The sequence below is a fragment of the Amblyraja radiata genome, chromosome 9 (genome assembly GCF_010909765.2).
Source record: "Amblyraja radiata isolate CabotCenter1 chromosome 9, sAmbRad1.1.pri, whole genome shotgun sequence".
Classification (NCBI taxonomy): domain Eukaryota; kingdom Metazoa; phylum Chordata; class Chondrichthyes; order Rajiformes; family Rajidae; genus Amblyraja; species Amblyraja radiata.
The window spans coordinates 3,197,147-3,218,706 of record NC_045964.1 but is presented as its reverse complement, the minus strand read 5'-3'; the positions used below and the strand labels follow the sequence as shown (position 1 = coordinate 3,218,706).

Sequence of the window (21,560 nt, the reverse complement as noted above, 5' to 3'; positions counted from 1 at the left end):
GCCGCCATAATGTTTTGTTTAATGTTTTAAGTTGAAAACTTTATTTGACCTTTTGTCTTGAAGGGTCTTTGGACTGAAATTCTTGCATCAGTTATTTGCAGAACATTCTGCAGAAAAAGACACAACTTCAATTTAGGAGCAGGGAGTGTAGTTTGGACAAAGAGACTTTGACTTGGAAGCTTTGATACTGTTTTTCTTCCCGACTTCGGATGTCGTCTGTGTTGAGTTTGCACATTCTCCCTGTGACCACGTGGGTTGCCTCTGGGTGCTCAGGTTTCCTCCCACATCCCACAGACGTGCGGGCTTGAAGTTTATTTGGCCTCCCTCAGTTTTTCCCTAGTGTGTAAGGAGTGGATGTGAAAGTGGGATAATTCACGGAGAATTCATGGAGAATTAAGTCTGAAGTAGGGTCCCGACCTGAAACGTCACCTATCCATGTTCTCCACAGATGCTGCCTGACCCGCTGAGTTACTCCAGCACTCTGTGAAACGTCACCTATCCATGTTCTCCACAGATGCTGCCTGACCCGCTGAGTTACTCCAGCACTCTGTGAAACGTCACCTATCCATGTTCTCCACAGATGCTGCCTGACCCGCTGAGTTACTCCAGCACTCTGTGAAACATCACCTATCCATGTTCTCCACAGATGCTGCCTGACCCGCTGAGTTACTCCAGCACTCTGTGAAACGTCACCTATCCATGTTCTCCACAGATGCTGCCTGACCCGCTGAGTTACTCCAGCACTCTGTGAAACGTCACCTATCCATGTTCTCCACAGATGCTGCCTGATCCGCTGAGTTACTCCAGCACTCTGTGCCTTCTTTTGTAAACCAGCATCTGCAGTTCCTTGTTTCCACATTTCTCATGAGTTCTAAAACTTTCAAGTTAGCTTCAGGTTGAAAAGTTTCAAAACGTTTAACATTTCAGTGGCAACTGTGTTTTATTAGATTGCTCCATTCTCAGGCGTGTTTCAAGATATAGATAGGTGAAGTAACACATCAATTAATCAAGGAAAAGATCTCTATAAAGCCAGCTTGAAGATCATGAATCATTCACATCATCTTCATCTGAATCAAGCAGCAGAGGAACTATTTTTGGCCTGAATATCACTATCCATTCTTGGTACTGAATTTAATGATTTACCTGGTAAATATTAATGTCGATATAAAATTAAAAAGCCCATGAAAACAAGGTAAAGATGACTGCCAGTGGCAGCACAATTTTTGAAATCATATTGGAGTGGACGGGTAATACAATTAGCCCAGGAATAAGTTCATCGGATTTCTGATATCTACATTATTTGCCACGAATGACATGCAATTCAGTACGCGACTGTGTAACATAGAAGTATTTCACACATAATTAATTATACTGGACTGTTTTCACCACTAAATGGTGCAACCAGCAACTCGATAAATATGACAATGAAGAAACTAGGAAAAGCAATCTAAGAAGTTTTCTAAAGTTTAGATTTATCACAGAGACACTTGATTAAAATGCATAAATATCATCAATATATCTCCACTATTCGGCCCAACCACTTGTGCAGAAATTTTTCTTCACTTTCTACTTAAGGAAACTTTCTTCATCTACAACTTAAGGAAACTTTCTTCACTTACAACGTAAGGCAATGGTCATCTGGCTAACTTTCCGCTTATGGTCCTTCTGAACTTGTTGAACTGGTGCTTGCTGAGAAAGGTTCCCCCTCTGTTTTACCACCTGAGCGGAACCGGTTTTCAAAAATAAGTTGGTTTCTTTATATTTCATCCTGACCACTTGCTATTTACAACGGCGAGACACGTCCGACTGTCGTACATCCACCAGGAACTAACTGCTCTGCCAGCTCTCAGCTGGAGCACAGGCAGGGAGATCCCAGGCTTGGCAAGCCTCTTCTCAACTCTTCCACTTCAAAGAGAATGACTCAGAATGGCTTCATTACCGCTCAGGATCATCGAGCTATTTGGATATTTTGCAATTGCATCCTTCCAATCAGAAAGTCAGTGAGGGGAAGAGCTGACGGCAATCTACATGAGCCATATATGTTTTACGGGGCAGTTTGCAGATGGCAAGAAACTGGAGAAGGGGCTTACAAGTCAGGTCTTTTTCAAGAAGGATCAAACGTCACACGTCACTTGCCGTGATAAACTGTGGCAGAGATCAAGAGTCAAACTATGAAACAGGAAAAAACCTGTGACAATGTTTGGGGTGAGGGATAGAATTTAAAAGCGTGTGAAGGAAAGTAGATAGACGATAGTGGCATAAAACAAGACTTCTAGGATAGAAGGCAACTTTGTTTAGTTTAAGTGATACAGCGCGGAAACAGGCCCACGGAGTCCGCACCGACCAGCGATCCCCGCACATTAACACTATCCTACACGCACTAAGGACAATTTACATTTATACCAAGCCAGTCAGGCACAAAATGCTGGAGTAACTCAGCGGGACATCTCTGGAGAGAAGGAATGAGTGACGTTTCGGGTCAAGACCCTTCTTTAAAGCCCTGTCCCACGGTACAAGTTCATTCCAAGAGCTCTCCTGAGTTTAAAAAAAATCAAACTCGTGGTAAGCACGGAGAATGAACATAGCGGGTACGTCGGAGCTTGGGACGTCTCTTAGCGCTAACGGCAGGTAAGCACGGGAAGACTCGTGAAGATTTTTCAACATGATAAAAAATGTCCACGAGAGCCCCAAGTACCGACGAGCGGCCATTACGGTAAATCTCCGAGTTTGAATCAGGGCAAACTCGGGAGAGCTCTTGGAATGAACTCGTACCGTGGGACAGGGGTTTTAGACTGAAGAAGGGTCTTGACCCGAAATGTCACCCATTCCTTCACTCCAGAGATGCTGCCTGCCCCGCTGAGTTACTCCAGCATTTTGTGTCTACCTTAGATTTAAACCAGCATCTGCAGTTCTTTCCTACACATTTACACCAAGCCAATTGACCTACAAACCTGTACGTCTTTGGAGTGTGGGAGGAAACCGAAGATCTCGGAGAAAACCCACGCGGTCACGGGGAGAACGTACAAACTCCGTACAGGCAGCACCCGTAGTTGGGATCGAACCCGGGTCTCTGGCGTTGCAAGCGCTGTAAGGCAGCAACTCTACCGCTGTGCCACCGTGCTGCCCAATTTAATCTTTTTGTACAAAATAAAATATGTTTAATGTAGAAATTCATCCTCAGTCAAAAGGGAGTGTTATGTCCTTTCTGCACTGATGGTATTTATAAACGATGCCGGGTCAAACATGGGTGTACATATTGAGGGGAAATGTTTCCTTTGCATTAGTGCCTCATAGTTGACTTCCATTAGTCTTTCAACTCTATCTAACTCTCTCTTAAATCCATGCAAATCTAGGGGCTAGCGGAATCGAGGGATAAGGGGTGAAGGCAGGCACGGGTTATTGATTGGGGACGATCAGCCATGATCACAATGAATGGCGGTGCTGGCTCGAAGGGCCGAATGGCCTCCTCCTGCACCTATTGTCTATGTCTATGTCTAACTGTACACTGATGAAATGAAGGCTTCTCTACTGCCTCCAGTCTTATCGTTCCCCACTTCCATCTGCTTCCCGATATCCACAAATATTTAAAAGCCATTTGGACATGTACATCGATAAGAGGGATGTGGACCAAACGCAGGAAGGTGGGTCTAGTGTAGGTGGGGCATGTTGGTCGGCGTGGGCAAGTTGGGCCGAAGGGCCTGTTTCCGTGCTGTATCACTCTATAACTGGCCTGGCAGGTCCATTATGCCTGCCTGCTTCTGCCCCACTGAACTAGTGGTAAGCACGGAGAATGAACATAGCGGGTACGTCGGAGCTCGGGGACGTCTCTTAGCGCTAACGGCAGGTAAGCACGGGAAGACTCGTGAAGATTTTTCAGCATGATAAAAAATGCCCCACTGAACTCATCTCCAAATAACTTGATTCTATCCAACCCTCCTTGTCCAGTCCATTCCCATCTACATCTCACACAAAACTGCGATGTTGGTTACCACACAAAGTCCTGGAGTAACTCAGCAATAGCCCTTTGGCCCAACTTGCTCATGCTGAACTAGTCCCACCCACCCGTGGCCCATATCCCTCTAACTTTCCTAACCATGTACCTATCCAAATGCATTTTAAATGTTGTTATAGTACCTTCCCCAGTTACTCGTTCCACATACCCACCACCACCACCCTCAGGTTCCTATTAAATCTTTCCCCGCTCACCTTGCACCCGAGCGGCATAAACATTGACTTCTCCAATTTCCGGTAGCCCTTGTTGTCTCCTCCCCTTCTCAGCTCTCCCTCAGCCCTCTGGCTCCTCCTCTTCCTTTCTCCTTTCTTCTCCCCCCCCCCCACCGCCACCCCCACCCCCTCCCACTCTACATCAGTCTGAAGAACGATTTCAGCCCGAAACGTTGCCTATTTCCTTCGCTCCATAGATGCTGCTGCACCCGCTGAGTTTCTCCAGCACTTTTGTCTACCTTAAACCTATGTCCTCTGGTTCTCGATTCCTCTACTCTGGATAAAAGAATACACTGTCTATTCTAGAGATTTTATACATCTCTACAAGATCACCCCTCATCCTCCTGTGCTCCAATTAATAAAGTCCTGCCCAACCTCTCCTTACAGTTCAGGCCCCCCCCCCCCACCCCTCCCCGAGTCATAGAAACATAGAAAATAGGTGCAGGACGAGGCCATTCGGCCCATCGAGCCAGCACTGCCATTCATTGTGGTCATGGCTGATCGTCCCCTATCAATAACCCGTGCCTGCCTTCTCCCCATATCCCTTGACTCCACTAGCCCCTAGAGCTCCATCTAACTCTCTCTTAAATCTACCCAGTGATTTGGCCTCCACTGCCCTCTGTGGCAGGGAATTCCACAAATTCACAACTCTCTGGGTGAAATTTTTTTTTCTCACCTCAGTCTTAAATGGCCTCCCCTATATTGTAAGACTGTGGCCCCTGGTTCTGGACTCGCCCAACATTGGGAACATTTTTCCTGCATCTAGCTTGTCCAGTCCTTTTATAATTTTATATGTTTCTATAAGATCCCCCTCATCCTTCTAAACTCCAGTCAATACAAGCCTAGTCTTTTCAATCTTTCCTCATATGACAGTCTCGCCATCCCAGGGATCAATCTCGTGAACCTACGCTGCACTGCGTCAATCACAAGAATGTCCTGCCAACATGGTCATAAATATTCGTCTGACAGTGTATGCACTGTCAAAATCTTCTCTGCATGCTTTCCAGCTTAACAAAATCTTTCCAATAGCAGGGTGACTTAAACTGAACACAATAGACCAAGCGTAGGCCAAGTATTGACCAAGCATAGGCTTGGCGATCGCTTCCACTCAGTTCGCAATAACCAACCTGATCTCCCGGTGGCTCAGCACTTCAACTCCCCCTCCCATTCCAAATCCGACCTTTCTGTCCTGGGCCTCCTCCATGGCCAGAGTGAGCACCACCGCAAATTGGAGGAGCAGCACCTCATATTTCACTTGGGCAGTTTACACCCCAGCGGTATGAACATTGACCTCCAATTTCAGGTAGTCCTTGCTTTCTCCCTCCTTCCCTTCTCCTTCCCAGCTCTCCCACAGCCCACTGTCTCCACCTCTTCCTTTCTTCTTCCCGCCCCCCCCCACCCCCAGTCTGAAGAAGGGTCTCGACCCGAAACGTCACCTATTTCCTTTGCTCCATAGATGCTGCCTCACCCGCTGAGTTTCTCCAGCATTTTTGATAATAACCAGAGATAGACACCAAAAGTTGTAGTAGCTCAGCGGGACAGGCAGCATCTCTGGAGAGGAGGAATGGGTGACGTTTCAAGTCGAGACCGTTCTTCAGACCGCACTTGCACAGATTGTCTTGTTCAACTGTAATATAATATGCCAACTTCTATATGTGTAGGAAGGAACTGCAGATGCTGCTTTACACTGAAGATAGACACAAAATGCTGGAGTAACTCAGACAGGCAGCATCTCTGGAGAGAGGAATGTGTGACGTTTTGGGTGTAGACACTTCTTCAGTTTGTCGGCGTGGGCTTAAGCTGCATCCCTCAAATGTTTAAAAACATTTGGTACAGGTACATGGATAGATCAGGTTTAGAGATATATGGGGCAAATGCGGGCAGGTGGGACTGGTGCACATGGGACATGTTGGTCGGCATGGGTAAGATGGGCCGAATGACCGGTTTCCATGCTGTATATACAATAGACAATAAGTGCAGGAGTAGGCCATTCAGCCCTTCGAGCCAGCAACGCCATTCAATATGATCATGGCTGATCATCCACAATCAGTACCCCGTTCCTGCCTTCTCCCCATATCCTCTGACTGCTATTTTTAAGAGCCCTATCTAGCTCTCTTTTGAAAGCATCCAGAGAACCTGCCTCCACCGCCCTCTGAGGCAGAGAATTCCACAGACTCACCACTCTCTGTGAGAAAAAGTGTTTCCTCCTCTCCGTTCTAAATGGCTTACTCCTTATTCTTAAACTGTGGCCCCTGGTTCTGGACTCCCCCAACATCGGGAACATGTTTCCTGCCTCTAGCGTGACCAAACCCTTAACAATCTTATATGTTTCAATGTATACTCATGTATTCACCTGAAAGCTATATATATAGCTATATATTTCTATATATATATGTAGTCTTTCACAATATTGTGGAGGTCAGGTCTCCGTGTGTAAGATCATTACAAAAAAGGGAATGTAGTGAAATCCCACCAGATCAATTCCTGCAGAGTTGGATTTCAGATGATGTTGACAATTCAGTAGCATGAGCGGTGGCTTATTGAAACGTACACATTCATATGGAGTTTGACAGGGTAGACTGTTCACTTGCAATAGATGTAATTCATGTGTCTCAAGGGAATGCACATTCAATGTTTAACCACCAGATGGCAGTGAATCATGGTGCTCAAAGATCAGTGGATTAGTTTGAGATGTATTATTGTGACATGTACCAAGGAATGATGAGAAGCTATGTTGTGAATGGTATACCATCAGGTTCGATAACCACATAATCAAGTCAAACTCAATCAAGTACAATAGGTAGAGCAAAGGGGAGGATACAAAGGGGAATGGCTGAGCCTCTGGTCAGGCTGCATTTGGAATATTGTGAGCAGTTTTGGGCCCCATATCTGAGGAAGGATGTGCTGGCTCTGGAGAGGGTCCAGAGGAGGTTTACAAGAATGATTCCAAGATTGAGTGGGTTAGCACATGATGTCGGCATAGGTTTGTCGGCACTGGGCCTGTACTCGCTGGAGTTTAGAAGAATGAGGGGGGAACCTCATTGAAACGCACAGAATAGTGAAAGGCTTGGATAGAGTGGATGTGGAGAGGGTGTTTCCACTGGTGGGAGAGTCTAGGACCAGAGGGCACAACCTAAGAATTAAAGGGAGCTCTTTTAGATGCAGGAGCTTGATCGCCCCGACGCGAGGGCCCAAACGCTGCCCGCTACGGGAGTCAAGATCGTCCCGTCAACAGAAGGCTGGAGGCCCCCGACCGCGGGAGAACACAGGGAAGAGATTGTACGTTTTTTCACCTTCCACCACAGTGAGGAATGTGGAGGGGTCACTGTGGTGGATGTTTATGTTAAAATGTATTTTGTGTGTTCGGCTGCTTTTTATTGGTATGACTGTACGGCAAATCAAATTCCTCGTATGTTGCAAAACATACTTGGCTAATACAGTATTACTATGATGATGGTGATTGCTATGATTATGATTACAAAGGATGTGAGGAGGAATGTAGTCAGAGGGTAGTTAATCTGTGGAACTATTGCCACAGAGGGCTGTGGAGGCCAAGTCAAGGCAGTGTAGACAAATTCTTGATTAGAACGGGTGTTAAGGGTTATGGGGAGAAGGCAGGGAAATGGGATTAGGAGGCAGAGAGCCATGATTGAATGGCGGAGTAGACTCGATGGGCCGAATGGCCTAATTCTACTCCTATAACTATAACTATACAGAGTGCAGATTATAGTTCTCAGCATTGTAGTGCTTCAGTTCCATGGACAAAGTATTTCCATCAGGTTTCCCCTCAACCTCCAGCATTCGAGAGAAAACTATCCATGTCTGTCCACCCACTCCCTCTAGTTAATGCCCCCCAAACCCAGGCATCATTCTGTAAAGGGGCGACCAGAACGACGTAATACTCCAAATGCAGCCCAACCAAAGTGTTATAAAGCTGCAGCATGACTTCCTGATTCTGGCGGCACGGTGGCGCAGCGGCAGAGACCCGGGTTCGATCCCGACTACGGGTGCTGTCTGTACGGAGTTTGTACGTTCTCCCCGTGACCTGCGTGGGTTTTCTCTGAGATCTTTTGGTGTCCTCCCACACTCCAAAGACGTACAGGTTTGTAAGTTAATTGGCTTGGTAAAATGTAAAATTGTCCCTAGTGTGTGTAGGGCAGTGTTAATGTGCGGGGATCGCTGGTCAGTGTGGACTTGGTGGGCCGAAGGGCCTGTTTCCGTGCTGTATCTCCAAATTAAACTATAACAAAAGTAAGCATGCCATAAGACCTCTTTACCACTCCATCCACTTGTGTGGCCACTTTCAGGGAGTTATGGACTTGGGCCTCAAGATCCCTCTCTGCATGAATGCCATTAATGTTATACAAAGTGGGTCTCTGCAATGTTTACACCAGTTTAAAACAAACTGCTTATCCCCCGAAATCAAATTACTGTTAACTTCAATCTTTGCAGATCTTTGAGAAGGTTCTAACGTGTCCTGGTGCGAAAGAAGGAAACTGAACAATATCTCAGATTGTTTGGAATATATATTCTCATGCTAGTGAGCAAAGAATACTGCAGTGGTGCTATTTGTTAAGGGGCTGTCCCACTGCAGCGACCTAATTGGCGAGTTTAGAAGAGTTTAGGAAAAAAATGTCATGTTGAAGGCCTCCTTCGACTATGTGGAAGACCAGCTTCAACTAGCTACGACTAACTTCGGGAAAATTGGACACCGAATAGTGGAGAGTGAAGACGTCCTCCTTCGACCTCCTTCGACCGCCCCACGACTATGATGAAGACTATCTACGACTACCTTCGACTACCCTCAATTACCTACGACTAACATGCCGACCTGCTACCACCTACTACGACTAAACCTACGAGTAAAAAAAATATCGATTTTTTCCATGGGGACCTTTTTTACTCGCGGGCATTTTTCAACGTGTTGAAAAATACACCGCGACCTAGCTGAGGCCTCGAGTACGCAGGGACTACTCTCGAGCATGAAGGAGAGTAAAGCCCCTGTCCCACTTAGGAGACCTAACCAGCAACCTCTGGTGACCTTGCCCGCCACCCAAAAAAAAAATCAAGGTCCTACAACGTCCCACGCATATGTTGAAAACCTTCCTCGACTACGAAGGAAACCAGCTTCGACTAGACCTGAGACTAAAAAATGATCGACTTTTAAAACGGCAACCTATTTTTAGTCGAGGCCGGTTTTAATCATGATGAAAAAATAGCAGCGACCTAGATGAAGCCTCGACCACGCGGAAACCACTTTCGACCATTAGGGAGAGTGACCAAAACCTCCGGAGACCTCATGGAAACCTTGGGTGGCGGGCAAGGTCACCAGAGGTTGCTGTTTAGGTCTCCAAAGTTGGACAGGGGCTTTACAAAGACCTCGTGTTGACCATGCTGCGAGTATGAGTCGAGGGCAAACTCGCCAGAACTCGCGGATTAGGTCACCGCAGTGGGACAGCCCCTTTAATGTTATGTTTCCATTGCTGCAAATCACTTTGCCCACTCATTAATTACGAGTCATTTGAAATCATCATAATAAAGAAATATATCGAGAAACTTTATATAAAAAGTTAAAAAAAAGAAAACTCATGTTCGAATATACGTGCCACAGGGCTGTGTGCTCAGCCCTCTCCTCTACTCCCTCTTCACCCATGACTGCATCCCTAAGTATGGCTCCAAAGCCATCATTAAATTTGCCGACGACACCACGGTGGTAGGACTGATCAGTGACAACGATGAGTCAGCCTACAGGGATGAGGTCCAGCACCTGACAACCTGGTGTGCCAACAATAACCTCGTCCTCAACTCCAAGAAGACGAAGGAAATTATTGTTGACTTCAGGAAGAACAGAGGGGGCAGACATACCCCCATCCATATAAACGGGACTGAGGTGGAGCGCGTCTCCAACTACAAATTCCTCGGGGTACACATCTCGGAGGATCTGTCCTGGCCCCTCAATACCACCAAACTGATCAAAAAGACCTTTACTTCCTGAGGAGGCTCAAGAAAGCTCACCTGTCCCCCCAGATCCTGACCAACTTTTACCGCTGTACCATCGAAAGCATCCTGACCACCTGCTTCACGGTATGGTACAGCAGTTGCACCGTAGCGGACAGGAAGGCACTACAACGGGTGGTGAAAACCGCGCAGTACATCATCGGTGCCCCGCTCCCTGCCATGGATGCCCTCCACCGAAAACGGTGTCTGAGACGGGCCGGGAAGATCATCAAAGACCCCTCTCACCCTAACCATGGACTATTTGCCCTCCTCCCATCAGGGAGGCGGTACAGGAGCCTCAGGTCTCGAGCTAGCAGGATGAGGAACAGCTTCTACAACAACACACTTACATTGCTGAACTCGGAGTCCCGTCGCTAGATATCTTTGGTCTCTCCATCCACATTGTTAACCAGTACTCTTCTTACTCTAATGTATGCTTGTTCTGTATTTTTATTATTTATTTTTTTTATTCCTATCTTGCACTATGACTGTGACCAGACGCTAAACTGCATTTCGTTGTACCTATACTTGTATCTGTGCAAGGACAATAAAGTTGAATTGAATTGAATACTGCCCAGTTGTTTGCGGTTCATGGCATTTCTTATATTTGCTGATGATCTAATATGCCAAAAGCTTGAATCTTTAATAAGTTGGAAGGAACTGCAGATGCTGGTTTATACTGAAGATAGACACAAAAAGCTGGTATAACTCAGCGGGTCAGGCAAAAGAATAGGTGACGTTTCATGTTGGAACCTGTCTTCAGACTGAGGAAGGGTCTTGACCCGAAACATCACCCATTGTTTTTCTCCAGTGATGCTGCCTGACTTCGCTAAGTTACTCCAGTACTGTGTGTTTATCTCCTGAATTTATTAATATCCCATGTTGAATAATTCCTTTGTTAAATACGCAGCCTTTTCTGGATATGTTGAAGCAGAACTGCAGCCAAGTTGGATGCCTGCAGGCGGAAGTAACTAAAAATACAAGTGTTTCAAAGCTTCTCATAAGGTCACAGGAGCTTAATTATAGGAGCAGAATTAGGCCATTCGGCCCATCAAGTCTACTCCGCCATTCAATCGTGGCTGATCTATCTCTTCCCCCTAACCCCATCTCGGGAACTTGAAACATAGAAACATAGACAATCGGATCAGGAGTAGGCCATTCGGCCCTCCGAGCCAGCACCACCGTTCAATATGATCATGGCTGATCATCCAAAATCAGTACCCCGTTCCTGCTTTCTCCCCATATCCTTTGATTCCGTTAGCCCTAAGAGCTAAATCTAACTCTCTCTTGAAAACACCCAGTGAATCGGCCTCCACTGTCTTCTGTGGCAGAGAATTCCACAGATTCACAACTCTCTGGGTGGAAATTTAGCCATTGATTTACCACATTGGAGCCTGGCAATAACAACAACAACTGTGGATGGTGGGCAATGCAACGCATGTGCCTTAGTGTCATATGCTGAGAGAATGGAGCAGCTGGGCTTGTACACTCTGGAGTTTAGAAGGATGAGAGAATCTCATTGAAACACATAAGATTGTTAAGGGTTTGGACACGCTAGAGGCAGGAAACATGTTTCTGCCTCCCGATGTTGGGGGAGTCCAGAACCAGGGGCCACAGTTTAAGAATAAGGGGTAAGCCATTTAGAACAGAGATGAGGAAACACTTTTTCTCACAGAGAGTGGTGAGTCTGTGGAATTCTCTGCCTCAGAGGGCGGTGGAGGCAGGTTCTCTGGATGCTTTCAAGAGAGAGCTAGATAGGGCTCTTAAAAATAGCAGAGTCAGGGGATATGGGGAGAAGGCAGGAACGGGGTACTGATTGGGGATGATCAGCCATGATCACATTGAATGGCGGTGCTGGCTTGAAGGGCCGAATGGCCTACTCCTGCACCTATTGTCTATACAGCATGGAAACAGGTCATTCGGCCCATGCTGACCAACATGTCCCATGTACACCAGTCCCACCTGCCTGATTTTGGCCCACCTTTTGTCTATTGACATAGTGGGGGAGAGCAGTGCCACCTACCTCCCTCCTGTGCCCCCAGCACGTTCAAAGCATAAGCCATTGCGTTTGAGAAGGTGGTGGCTTCCTCCTTGCTGGCAAAGTTCAAGCCGTAGACCTGTCGGGCATCGCGCCATTGGTGAAACGTGGGTGTGGCTTGGTTGTACTTCAACCCCTTGACGATGGAATAATTTATCACCACCTACAAAACAAAATGCAGAGGAGATTTTGAGAGTTGCACGCGCCTGCCTCGTGGCTGTAAATGCAGAGCAACAGGTAGTTTTGATGACTTCTGCAGCAGTGGAACAAACAACAAGCTGTACATATATTCAACAGAGGGGCCCTGCCTCATCAGTAGAACAAGGGGCAATCAGTAGATGGGTGGAGCTGGTAGTTCTCATTCCCAACTGCTCCCACTCAGTTTTTAGGTTAGTTTAGAGATACAGTGTGGAAATATGCATGGCTTGGACAGCCATAGCGTTAAACACTCCAGTTTTATGTTATAAGGTCATAGAATCATAGAATCATAGAAAATAGGTGCAGGTGTAGGCCATTCGGCCCTTCGAGCCTGCACCGCCATTCAATATGATCATGGCTGATCATACAACTCAGTATCCCGTACCTGCCTTCTCTCCATACCCCCTGATCCCTTTAGCCACAAGGGCCACATCTAACTCCCTCTTAAATATAGCCAATGAACTGGCCTCAACTACCTTCTGTGGCAGAGAGTTCCAGAGATTCACCACTCTCTGTGTGAAAAATGCTTTTCTCAGTTCGGTCCCAAAGGATTTCCCCTTTATCCTTAAACTGTGACCCCTTGTCCTGGACTTCCCCAACATCGGGAACAATCTCCCTGCATCTAGGCTGTCCAACCCCTTAAGAATTTTGTAAGTTTCTATATGATCCCCCCTCAATCTCCTAAATTCTAGCGAGTACAAGCCGAGTCTATCCAGTCTTTCTTCATATGAAAGTCCTGACATCCCAGGAATCAGTCTGGTGAACCTTCTCTGTACTCCCTCTATGGCAAGAATGTCTTTCCTCAGATTAGGAGACCAAAACTGTACACAATACTCCAGGTGTTGTCTCACCAAGACCCTGTACAACTGCAGTAGAACCTCCCTGCGTCTATACTCAAATCCTTTTGTCATAAGTGATAGGAGCAGAATTAGGCCATTTGGCCAATCAAGTCTACTCCGCCATTCAATCATGGCTGATCTATCTCTCCCTCCTAACCCCATTCTCCTGCCTTCTCCCCATAACCTCTGACACCTGTACTAATCAAGAATCTATCTATCTCTCCCGTAAAAATATCCATACTAATCAAGAACCTATCAATCTCTGCTTTAAAAATAACCATTGACTTGACCACCACAGCCTACTGTGGCAAAGAATTCCACAGATTCACCACCCTCTGACTAAATAAATTCCTCCTCATCTCCATTCCAAAGCTAGCAATGCCAACCCAGACAATATGGATCCAAAGCCACAGACACCTACCTATTGATTTCCCCCATCGTGGGTAGCAGGGATCGCAGTGTCTGCAGTAAAGGGTAGACTTGTAACAATTTGCCAATGCTTCCTGGCAACACCCTCAAACTCACCATTACCATGGCACTGAGTTCAGTTTAGTTTTATCGATACAGCGCGGAAACAGGCCCTTCGGCCCACCGGGTCTGCGCCAACTAGTGATCCCCGCACATCAACACTATCCTACACACACCAGGGACAATTTTTACATTTATACCAAGCCAATTAACCTACAAACCTGTACGTCTTTGGAGTGTGGGAGGAAACCGAAGGTCTCTGAGAAAACCCACGCAGGTCACGGGGAGAACGTACAAGCTCCGTACAGACAGCACCCGTAGTCGGGATCGGACCCGGGTCTGTAAAGGGTCTGTCCCTCTGTGCGAGGTAATTCAAGAGTTCACCCGAGTTTTTTAAAAAATCAAACTCGTTCGGGACGTCTCTCAGCGGCTCGTAACGCTAACGGCAGGTACTCGGGAAACGCGGTAAGCTCATGAAGACTCGTGAAGATTTTTCAACATATTGAAAAATGTCCACGAGAGCCCCGAGTACCTACGAGCGGCCATTACCGTAAATCTCCGAGTTTGAATCAGGGGAAACTCGGGAGAACTCTTGAATTACCTCGTACAGTGGGACAGCCCCATAAGGCAGCAACTCTAGCGCTGCGCCACTGTGCTGCCCTTATGCAGGCGGTGGAGGTAAATCTGTCCTGCCCACATGGAGTTTGCAGGCCGCACGTCCCATCGACTTACTTCACTCAATGTTGTGAATGAGTTTTGCAACATGGTGCTCAGCACATTCCCACACGTATTTCCCAACGCTGACTGTTCCCCCACTCAGGGAACTGGGCGTTGGAGACGAGATGTTCTCAGTTCCACAAACCCACCGACAGCAACAATCAATAGGAGAATCAACGTGCTGGAAGTAACTCGGTGGGACAGTTGAATGAGCAATTTATTTAGCTCTTTAAAATCGCAGCTGCTACCACAGATTGTAGAAACAAGGAACTGCAGATGCTGGTTTACAAAGGGACTCAAAGTGCTGGAGTAACTCAGCGGGTCAGGCAGCATCTGTGGAGAACATGGATAGGTGACGTTTCACAGAGTGCTGGAGTAACTCAGCGGGTCAGGCAGCATCTGTGGAGAACATGGATAGGTGACGTTTCACAGAGTGCTGGAGTAACTCAGCGGGTCAGGCAGCATCTGTGGAGAACATGGATAGGTGACGTTTCACAGAGTGCTGGAGTAACTCAGCGGGTCAGGCAGCATCTGTGGAGAACATGGATAGGTGACGTTTCACAAAGTGCTGGAGTAACTCAGCGGGTCAGGCAGCATCTCTGGAGAACATGGATAGGTGACGTTTCACAGAGTGCTGGAGTAACTCAGCGGGTCAGGCAGCATCTGTGGAGAACATGGATAGGTGACGTTTCAGGTTGGGAATGGAAACGGTATCCATGCTCTCCAGAGATGCTGCCTGACCTGCTGAGTTACTCCAGCACTTCATGTCTTTTTCCTTGGTTCTACAACAATCAACATATAGTTTGCCATTTTAAATATGTTCTGTACTGATGGGTGAAGTATCTACACAGTGGAATTTGCTGCAGTGGCCATTCTCTCCCTGGCATGGGGTACATTCAAAAGGGCACTCACTGTATTGACTTTCAAAACTGGCAAAACCTTCGTGGCCATTCCCAATAGGATTAGCCGTTCCAATACTGGCCAACTGGGGCTTTGAAAATTCACGCCAGCAATCAGTAACGACAGTGAGCGGAAATAAGGAACTGCAGATGGTGGTATACAAAGAAAGACACATAGTGCTGGAGGAAACCGGAGCACCCGGAGAAAACCCACATGATCACAGGGAGAACGTACAAACTCTGTACAGGCAGCACCCATAGTCAGGATTGAACCCGGGTCTCTGGCGCTGTGAGGCAGCAACTCTACCGCTGCGCCACTGTGCCACCCGTTGTTTTTTTATTTCTGGGAGTGAAAAACGCAGGTCACAATGTCACACTTATACTCAAATTTTGGAAAAATTCACCCACCCCAACGCTTGAAATGTGGATCACAAACATGTCTGAAATGTTACATCTCGAAGATATGAGATTTGTCCTAAAACAGAACAATTCTTAAAGATATGGTCTCCTTTCATCGATTTATTACAAGTATACTATGGTGCAACATAACTCTGGAAATTAACCGTTTCAGAACTGGGTGAGGGGTGTGGAAAGATATGAAGTAGGTATATTCCTTTTCTTTTGCTGGAAGATTGTTTCCGATGTTGGGGAAGTCCAGGACAAGGGGTCACAGCTTAAGGATAAGGGGGAAATCCTTTAAAACCGAGATGAGAAAAACTTTTTTTCACACAGAGAGTGGTGAATCTCTGGAACTCTCTGCCATAGAAGGTAGTTGAGGCCACTTCATTGGCTATATTTAAGAGGGAGTTAGATGTGGCCCTTGTGGCTAAAGGGATCAGGGGGTATGGAGAGAGATCATGTACAGGATACTGAGTTGGATGATCAGCCATGATCATATTGAATGACGGTGCAGGCTCGAAGGGCCAAATGGCCTACTCCTGCACTTATTTTCTATGTTTCTATGTTTCTATGTTTTCTGTTATTTTATTTTTTTTCCTCCCCCCTTTTTTCTTCTATTTCTTTTTTTGCTCTTCCTCTCTGGTCTTCTCTTTTTTTTTCTACATCTCTATGGGCTCTTTCTCTCTATCTATCCGCAAACTACTAATTGTCAACTTCTGGGGCCTACACATCCCTACTTTTCTTAATCTTTTCTTTTTGCTTCTTTCCTTGCGTCTGTTATTTTTCTGTTGTTAAATTTAAAACAAGAAGTTGTACACGGGATGTATTATGTTATATGTCACGGTTTATACGAATGTACATTGCTTCTAATGAAAAGATTAAAAAATAAATAAATCAATAAATAAATAAATAATGTCACACTTGTTAAGTAGACAATTTCAACGGTTCAACTTTTTGATGATACTTCACTGTCACTTGTACCTGGGTACAGATAAATTTCCTTTTTGCATACAATTTAGTAAAATCTTACAATACATAGGCATAATCATAGCCAGGTGTGAGGGTCTTCTGTGGGTAAATGCACACAAGGTAACTGTGCGTCAGTACAAGCACATAAAACTATTTCTTTATGGACATCGTTTGGCCTGCAAATAGTTGCCAGCTGGTGTAATGGGGAGAAGGCAGGAGAATGGGGTTAGGAGGGAAAGATAGGTCAGCCATGATTGAATGGCGGAGTAGACTTGATGGGCCGAATGGCTTCATTCTGCTCCCATAAGTTATGAACTATGAACGAAACATGTTACATAGAAACATAGAAAATAGGTGCAGGAGTAGGCCATTCGGCCCTTCGAGCCTGCACCGCCATTCAATATGATCATGGCTGATCATCCAACTCAGTATCCTGTACCTGCCTTCTCTCCATACCCCCTGATCCCCTTAGCCGCAAGGGCCACATCTAACTCCCTCTTAAATATAGCCAATGAACTGGCCTCAACTACCTTCTGTGGCAGAGAATTCCAGAGATTCACCATTCTCTGTGTGAAAAATGTTTTTCTCATCTCGGTCCTAAAAGACTTCCCCCTTATCCTTAAACTGTGACTCCTTGTTCTGGACTTCCCCAACAACGGGAACAATCTTCCTGCATCTAACCTGTCCAACCCCTTAAGAATTTTGTAAGTTTCTACAAGATCCCCCCTCAATCTTCTAAATTCTAGCGAGTACAAGCCAAGTCTATCCAGTCTTTCTTCATATGAAAGTCCTGCCATCCCAGGAATCAGTCTGGTGAACCTTCTCTGTACTCCCTCTATGGCAAGAATGTCCTTCCTCAGATTAGGAGACCAAAACTGTACGCAATACTCCAGGTGTAGTCTCACCAAGACCCTGTACACCTGCAGTAGAACCTCCCTGCTCCTATACTCAAATCCTTTTGCTATGAATGCTAACATACCATTGGCTTTCTTCACTGCCTGCTGCACCTGCATGCCTACTTTCAATGACTGGTGTACCATGACACCCAGGTCTCATTGCATCTCCCCTTTTCCTAATCGGCCACCATTCAGATAATAGTCAACTTTCCTGTTTTTGCCACCAAAGTGGATAACCTCACATTTATCCACATTATACTGCATCTGCCATGTATTTGCCCACTCACCCAGCCTATCCAAGTCACCTTGCAGCCTCCTAGCATCCTCCTCACAGCTAACACTGCCCCCCAGCTTCGTGTCATCCGCAAACTTGGAGATGTTGCATTCAATTCCCTCATCCAGATCATTAATATATATTGTAAATAGCTGGTGTCCCAGCATTGAGCCTTGCGGTACCCCAGAGAGTTATAAAAGAGAGTTAGATAGAGCTCTAGGGGCTAGTGGAGTTAGGGGATATGGGGAGAAGGCAGGCACGGGTTATTGATAGGGGATGGTCAGCCATGATCACAATGAATGGCGGTGCTGGCTCGAAGGGCCGAATGGCCTCCTACTGCACCAATTGTCTATGTTTCTATGAATGTGATTAAATCAATGAAGTGAATCATTTCTACCTACTTGCTGGTCCTGTAATTTCATGCCGACCACTCTGAAGGTGTTATTGGAGGTGTTATGATAGATGTTCACTCTGCTGAAGCCTTGCTGTCCAGGTTTGGCTGCGATCCATTTTTTGCTTGAATCATCGTAGACCATAACAGAGGCACGTGCTTGGCAGATGCTCTGTTCACTGCAACAAAAGAATGAGTGACAATTACATCCAACACGTCTTCAAAAAGGACACAGGGATCCAGCTCGTGTCAACATCAATATGTTTCTCTGGAATGTTTTTTAAGAAGATTATTCCACGTCGGTGAAGATCATACAAAAGTCAACATTTAATGTACATATTGGCGAGACCAAGCGCAGGCTCGGCGATCGTTTCGCTGAACACCTCCGCTCAGTCAGCCTAAACCTACCTGATCTCCCAGTTGCTAAACACTTCAACTCCCTCTCCCATTCCCAATCTGACCTTTCTGCCCTGGGCCTCCTCCACTGTCAGAGTGAGGCCCAGCGCAAATTGGAGGAATAGCACCTCATATTTCGCTTGGGCAGCTTACACCCCAGCGGTATGAACATTGACTTCTCTAACTTCAAGTATCTCTTGCTTTCTCTCTCTCTACATCTGTCCCCCTTCCCAGTTCTCCCACCAGTCTTACTGTCTCCGACAATGTTTTATCTCTGTTAGCTTTGTTGTTACCTTCTCCCAGCTAACAATGATCTAGTCTAAATTTTACTTGGATCTCCATTCCCTTTGCCCTGTTTTCACACCTTACACCTCCTTATCGCTCTATCTCCCTCTCCCCTGACATCAGTCTGAAGAAGGGTCTCCACCCAAAACGTCACCCATTCCTTCTCTCCAGAGATGCTGCCTGAGTTACTCCAGCTTTTTGTGTCGATCTTCAGATCTCCAGGGAATGGGTGGGGATAACAGGCCATGGGTCCTCCAGAGAGATGCTCCCTGACCAAGGAGAGGATAAGATGCCCCCCTGCAGTCACAGATGGATCCAGGTCCTAGCAGATATCCAGCGGATCTACAGAAGCCAGCATCTTTAGAAGGCGGCACAGTGGGGCAACGGTAGAGTTGCCGCCTCACAGTGCCATCGACTTTGGTTCAATCCTGACCTCCCCCACCCTAATTCTCCAATTAGTTTCACTATCCTCCTGATTAAATTTTACAGATTGCATGCCTTCCCCTCAGCTAACAATGATTAATTCTGCACTCTCAGTCTGAAGAAGGGTCTGGACCCGAAACGTCGCCTATTCCTTCTCTCCAGAGATGCTGCCTGTCCCGCTGAGTTACTCCAGCTTTTTGTATCTATTAGCATTGGGAAGATCCTGGTGGAATTTTCAAAGTGACACAAAATAATCCAGATATATTGTAATACTATTTTGCTCTGCTATGCTCAGTCATGCTTGGCTGAAATAAAGAGCGCTGTCCAGTCACATTTCTAAAGCCATTGTGATTAACTTACGCTGGCTAAATATAATCATTCTCTCTAATCACTCGAGCTGTCCTGATCCTCAACACTAATCATTCCATCATATTGCCTCCAAACAGAAACACATTAACACAGCCACAAGCGACTGCAGTTGCTGGAATCTTCAACAACACACACACACAGTGCTGGAGGAACTCAGCGGATCAGGCAGCATCTTGGGTCAGGCTCCTTCTTCAGACTGATGGAGTGGGGGGTGGGGGGTAGCTGAAAAAGAGCGGTGGGTGGAGGACAAAGCCTTGCGAATGATAGGTGGAATATAGAAACAAAGAACTGCAGATACTGGTCAGTCCCGACCCGAAACGTCACCCGTTCCTTCTCTCCAGAGATGCTGCCTGTCCCGCAGAGTTACTCCAGCTTTTTGTGTCTGCCTTGAGCGATAGGTGGATACAGGTTGTATAGGGGGGAGGGGGTAATTGGCAGAAGGATGGAGATACTCCCAACCAGAAACCTCCACAAAGGGACACAGAGTGCTGGAGTAACTCAGCGGGTCAGGCAGCATCTGTGGAGAACATGGATAGGTGACGTTTCACAGTGCTGGAGTAACTCAGCGGGTCAGGCAGCATCTGTGGAGAACATGGATAGGTGACGTTTCACAGAGTGCTGGAGTAACTCAGCGGGTCAGGCAGCATCTGTGGAGAACATGGATAGTTGACGTTTCACAGAGTGCTGGAGTAACTCAGCGGGTCAGGCAGCATCTGTGGAGAACATGGATAGGTGGTGTTTCGGGTTGAGATTCACACATCCACAGATGCTGCCTGACCCATTGAGATCTTCCAGAATTAAAAACATGTCCACTATATGTCCACATGCCCATTTGTCTTTCTGCTGACTGGCTAGCAAGCATCAAACATTTTTCACTGTGCCTCGGTACACGTGACAATAAACAAAACTGACTATATCGACTATCAAAATAAGGAACAAAAATAGGGTGGGGATGGCAGAACTCATTTGCTATTTTGGGATTCAGAAGCTGAAGGGTTTGCGTTGAACAAATCACTTACATAATGTCACCAGAGATTAGAATTACAAGGGTGGGGAATGTGAACAGCTGAAGGAAACGGTAGACTTCAGATATCTCAGATAACAGATCAGCGCAATTAAACAGTTTCGAGGCAGTTCTCCCTAGACATCGTGGCAATGAATTTCAAAGCCCCGTCCGGTAAAAGGGCTTGTAACCAACAATGAGTCCACTTGAATAAAACAAATCACAAAATGTACAAAGCTAAGCAACATTATAATTTGAGGAAGTATTATCACAAAATCAGCAGCTGTGGCAGCAGAGAAAAAAATGGTTAACAAAAATAGATTAACGTTTTCCTTCATATATAGTCATAGAATCAACAGCATGTAAATAGGCCCATCAGCCCAACTTGACCATGTGCCCCATCTACACTAGTCCCACCTGCCTGCATTTGGCCCATAACCCTCTAAGCCTGCCCGATCCATGCACCTGTTTCGTAAATGTTGCAATAGTCCCAGCCTCAACTACCTCCTCAGGTAGCTTGTTCCATACACCCGCCACCCTTTGTGTGAAAAAGTCACCCCTCAGATTCCTGTTAAATCTTTCCCCCCTCAACTTATAAGCCCTGTCCCACTGTACGAGTTAATTCAAGCGCTCTCCCGAGTTTAAAAAAAATAATCAAACTCGTGGTAAGCATGTAGAATAAACGTAGCGGGTACGTCGGAGCTCGGGGACGTCTCTTAGCGGCTCGTAACGCTAACGGCAGGTACTCGGGAAATGCGGTAAGCTCGTGAAGATT

General features: G+C 46.3%; 1 protein-coding gene and 1 long non-coding RNA gene across 5 annotated transcripts in view; one reads left to right on the top strand and one right to left on the bottom strand.

Moving 5' to 3' along the window:
- Nucleotides 1-21,560, bottom strand: part of evl (Enah/Vasp-like) — a 201,585-nt gene that overhangs the window by 99,001 nt on the left and 81,024 nt on the right. For 3 of the 4 annotated variants that reach the window (XM_033026500.1, XM_033026502.1, XM_033026501.1), the window contains exons 2-3: nucleotides 18,320-18,488; nucleotides 12,245-12,422 (exon numbers count right to left, since the gene is read on the bottom strand). In XM_033026500.1, the coding sequence (XP_032882391.1) occupies nucleotides 12,245-12,422; nucleotides 18,320-18,488 (347 nt within the window). Of the gene's footprint in view, nucleotides 1-1,619; nucleotides 1,938-12,244; nucleotides 12,423-18,319; nucleotides 18,489-21,560 lie in introns of those variants that run through there. The other variant, XM_033026503.1, reaches the window with a different exon arrangement.
- LOC116976664 lies at nucleotides 3,467-20,063 on the top strand. Its single transcript, XR_004413015.1, has 3 exons — nucleotides 3,467-3,480; nucleotides 3,642-3,645; nucleotides 20,028-20,063. It is a non-coding gene; the product is annotated as an uncharacterized LOC116976664 (long non-coding RNA).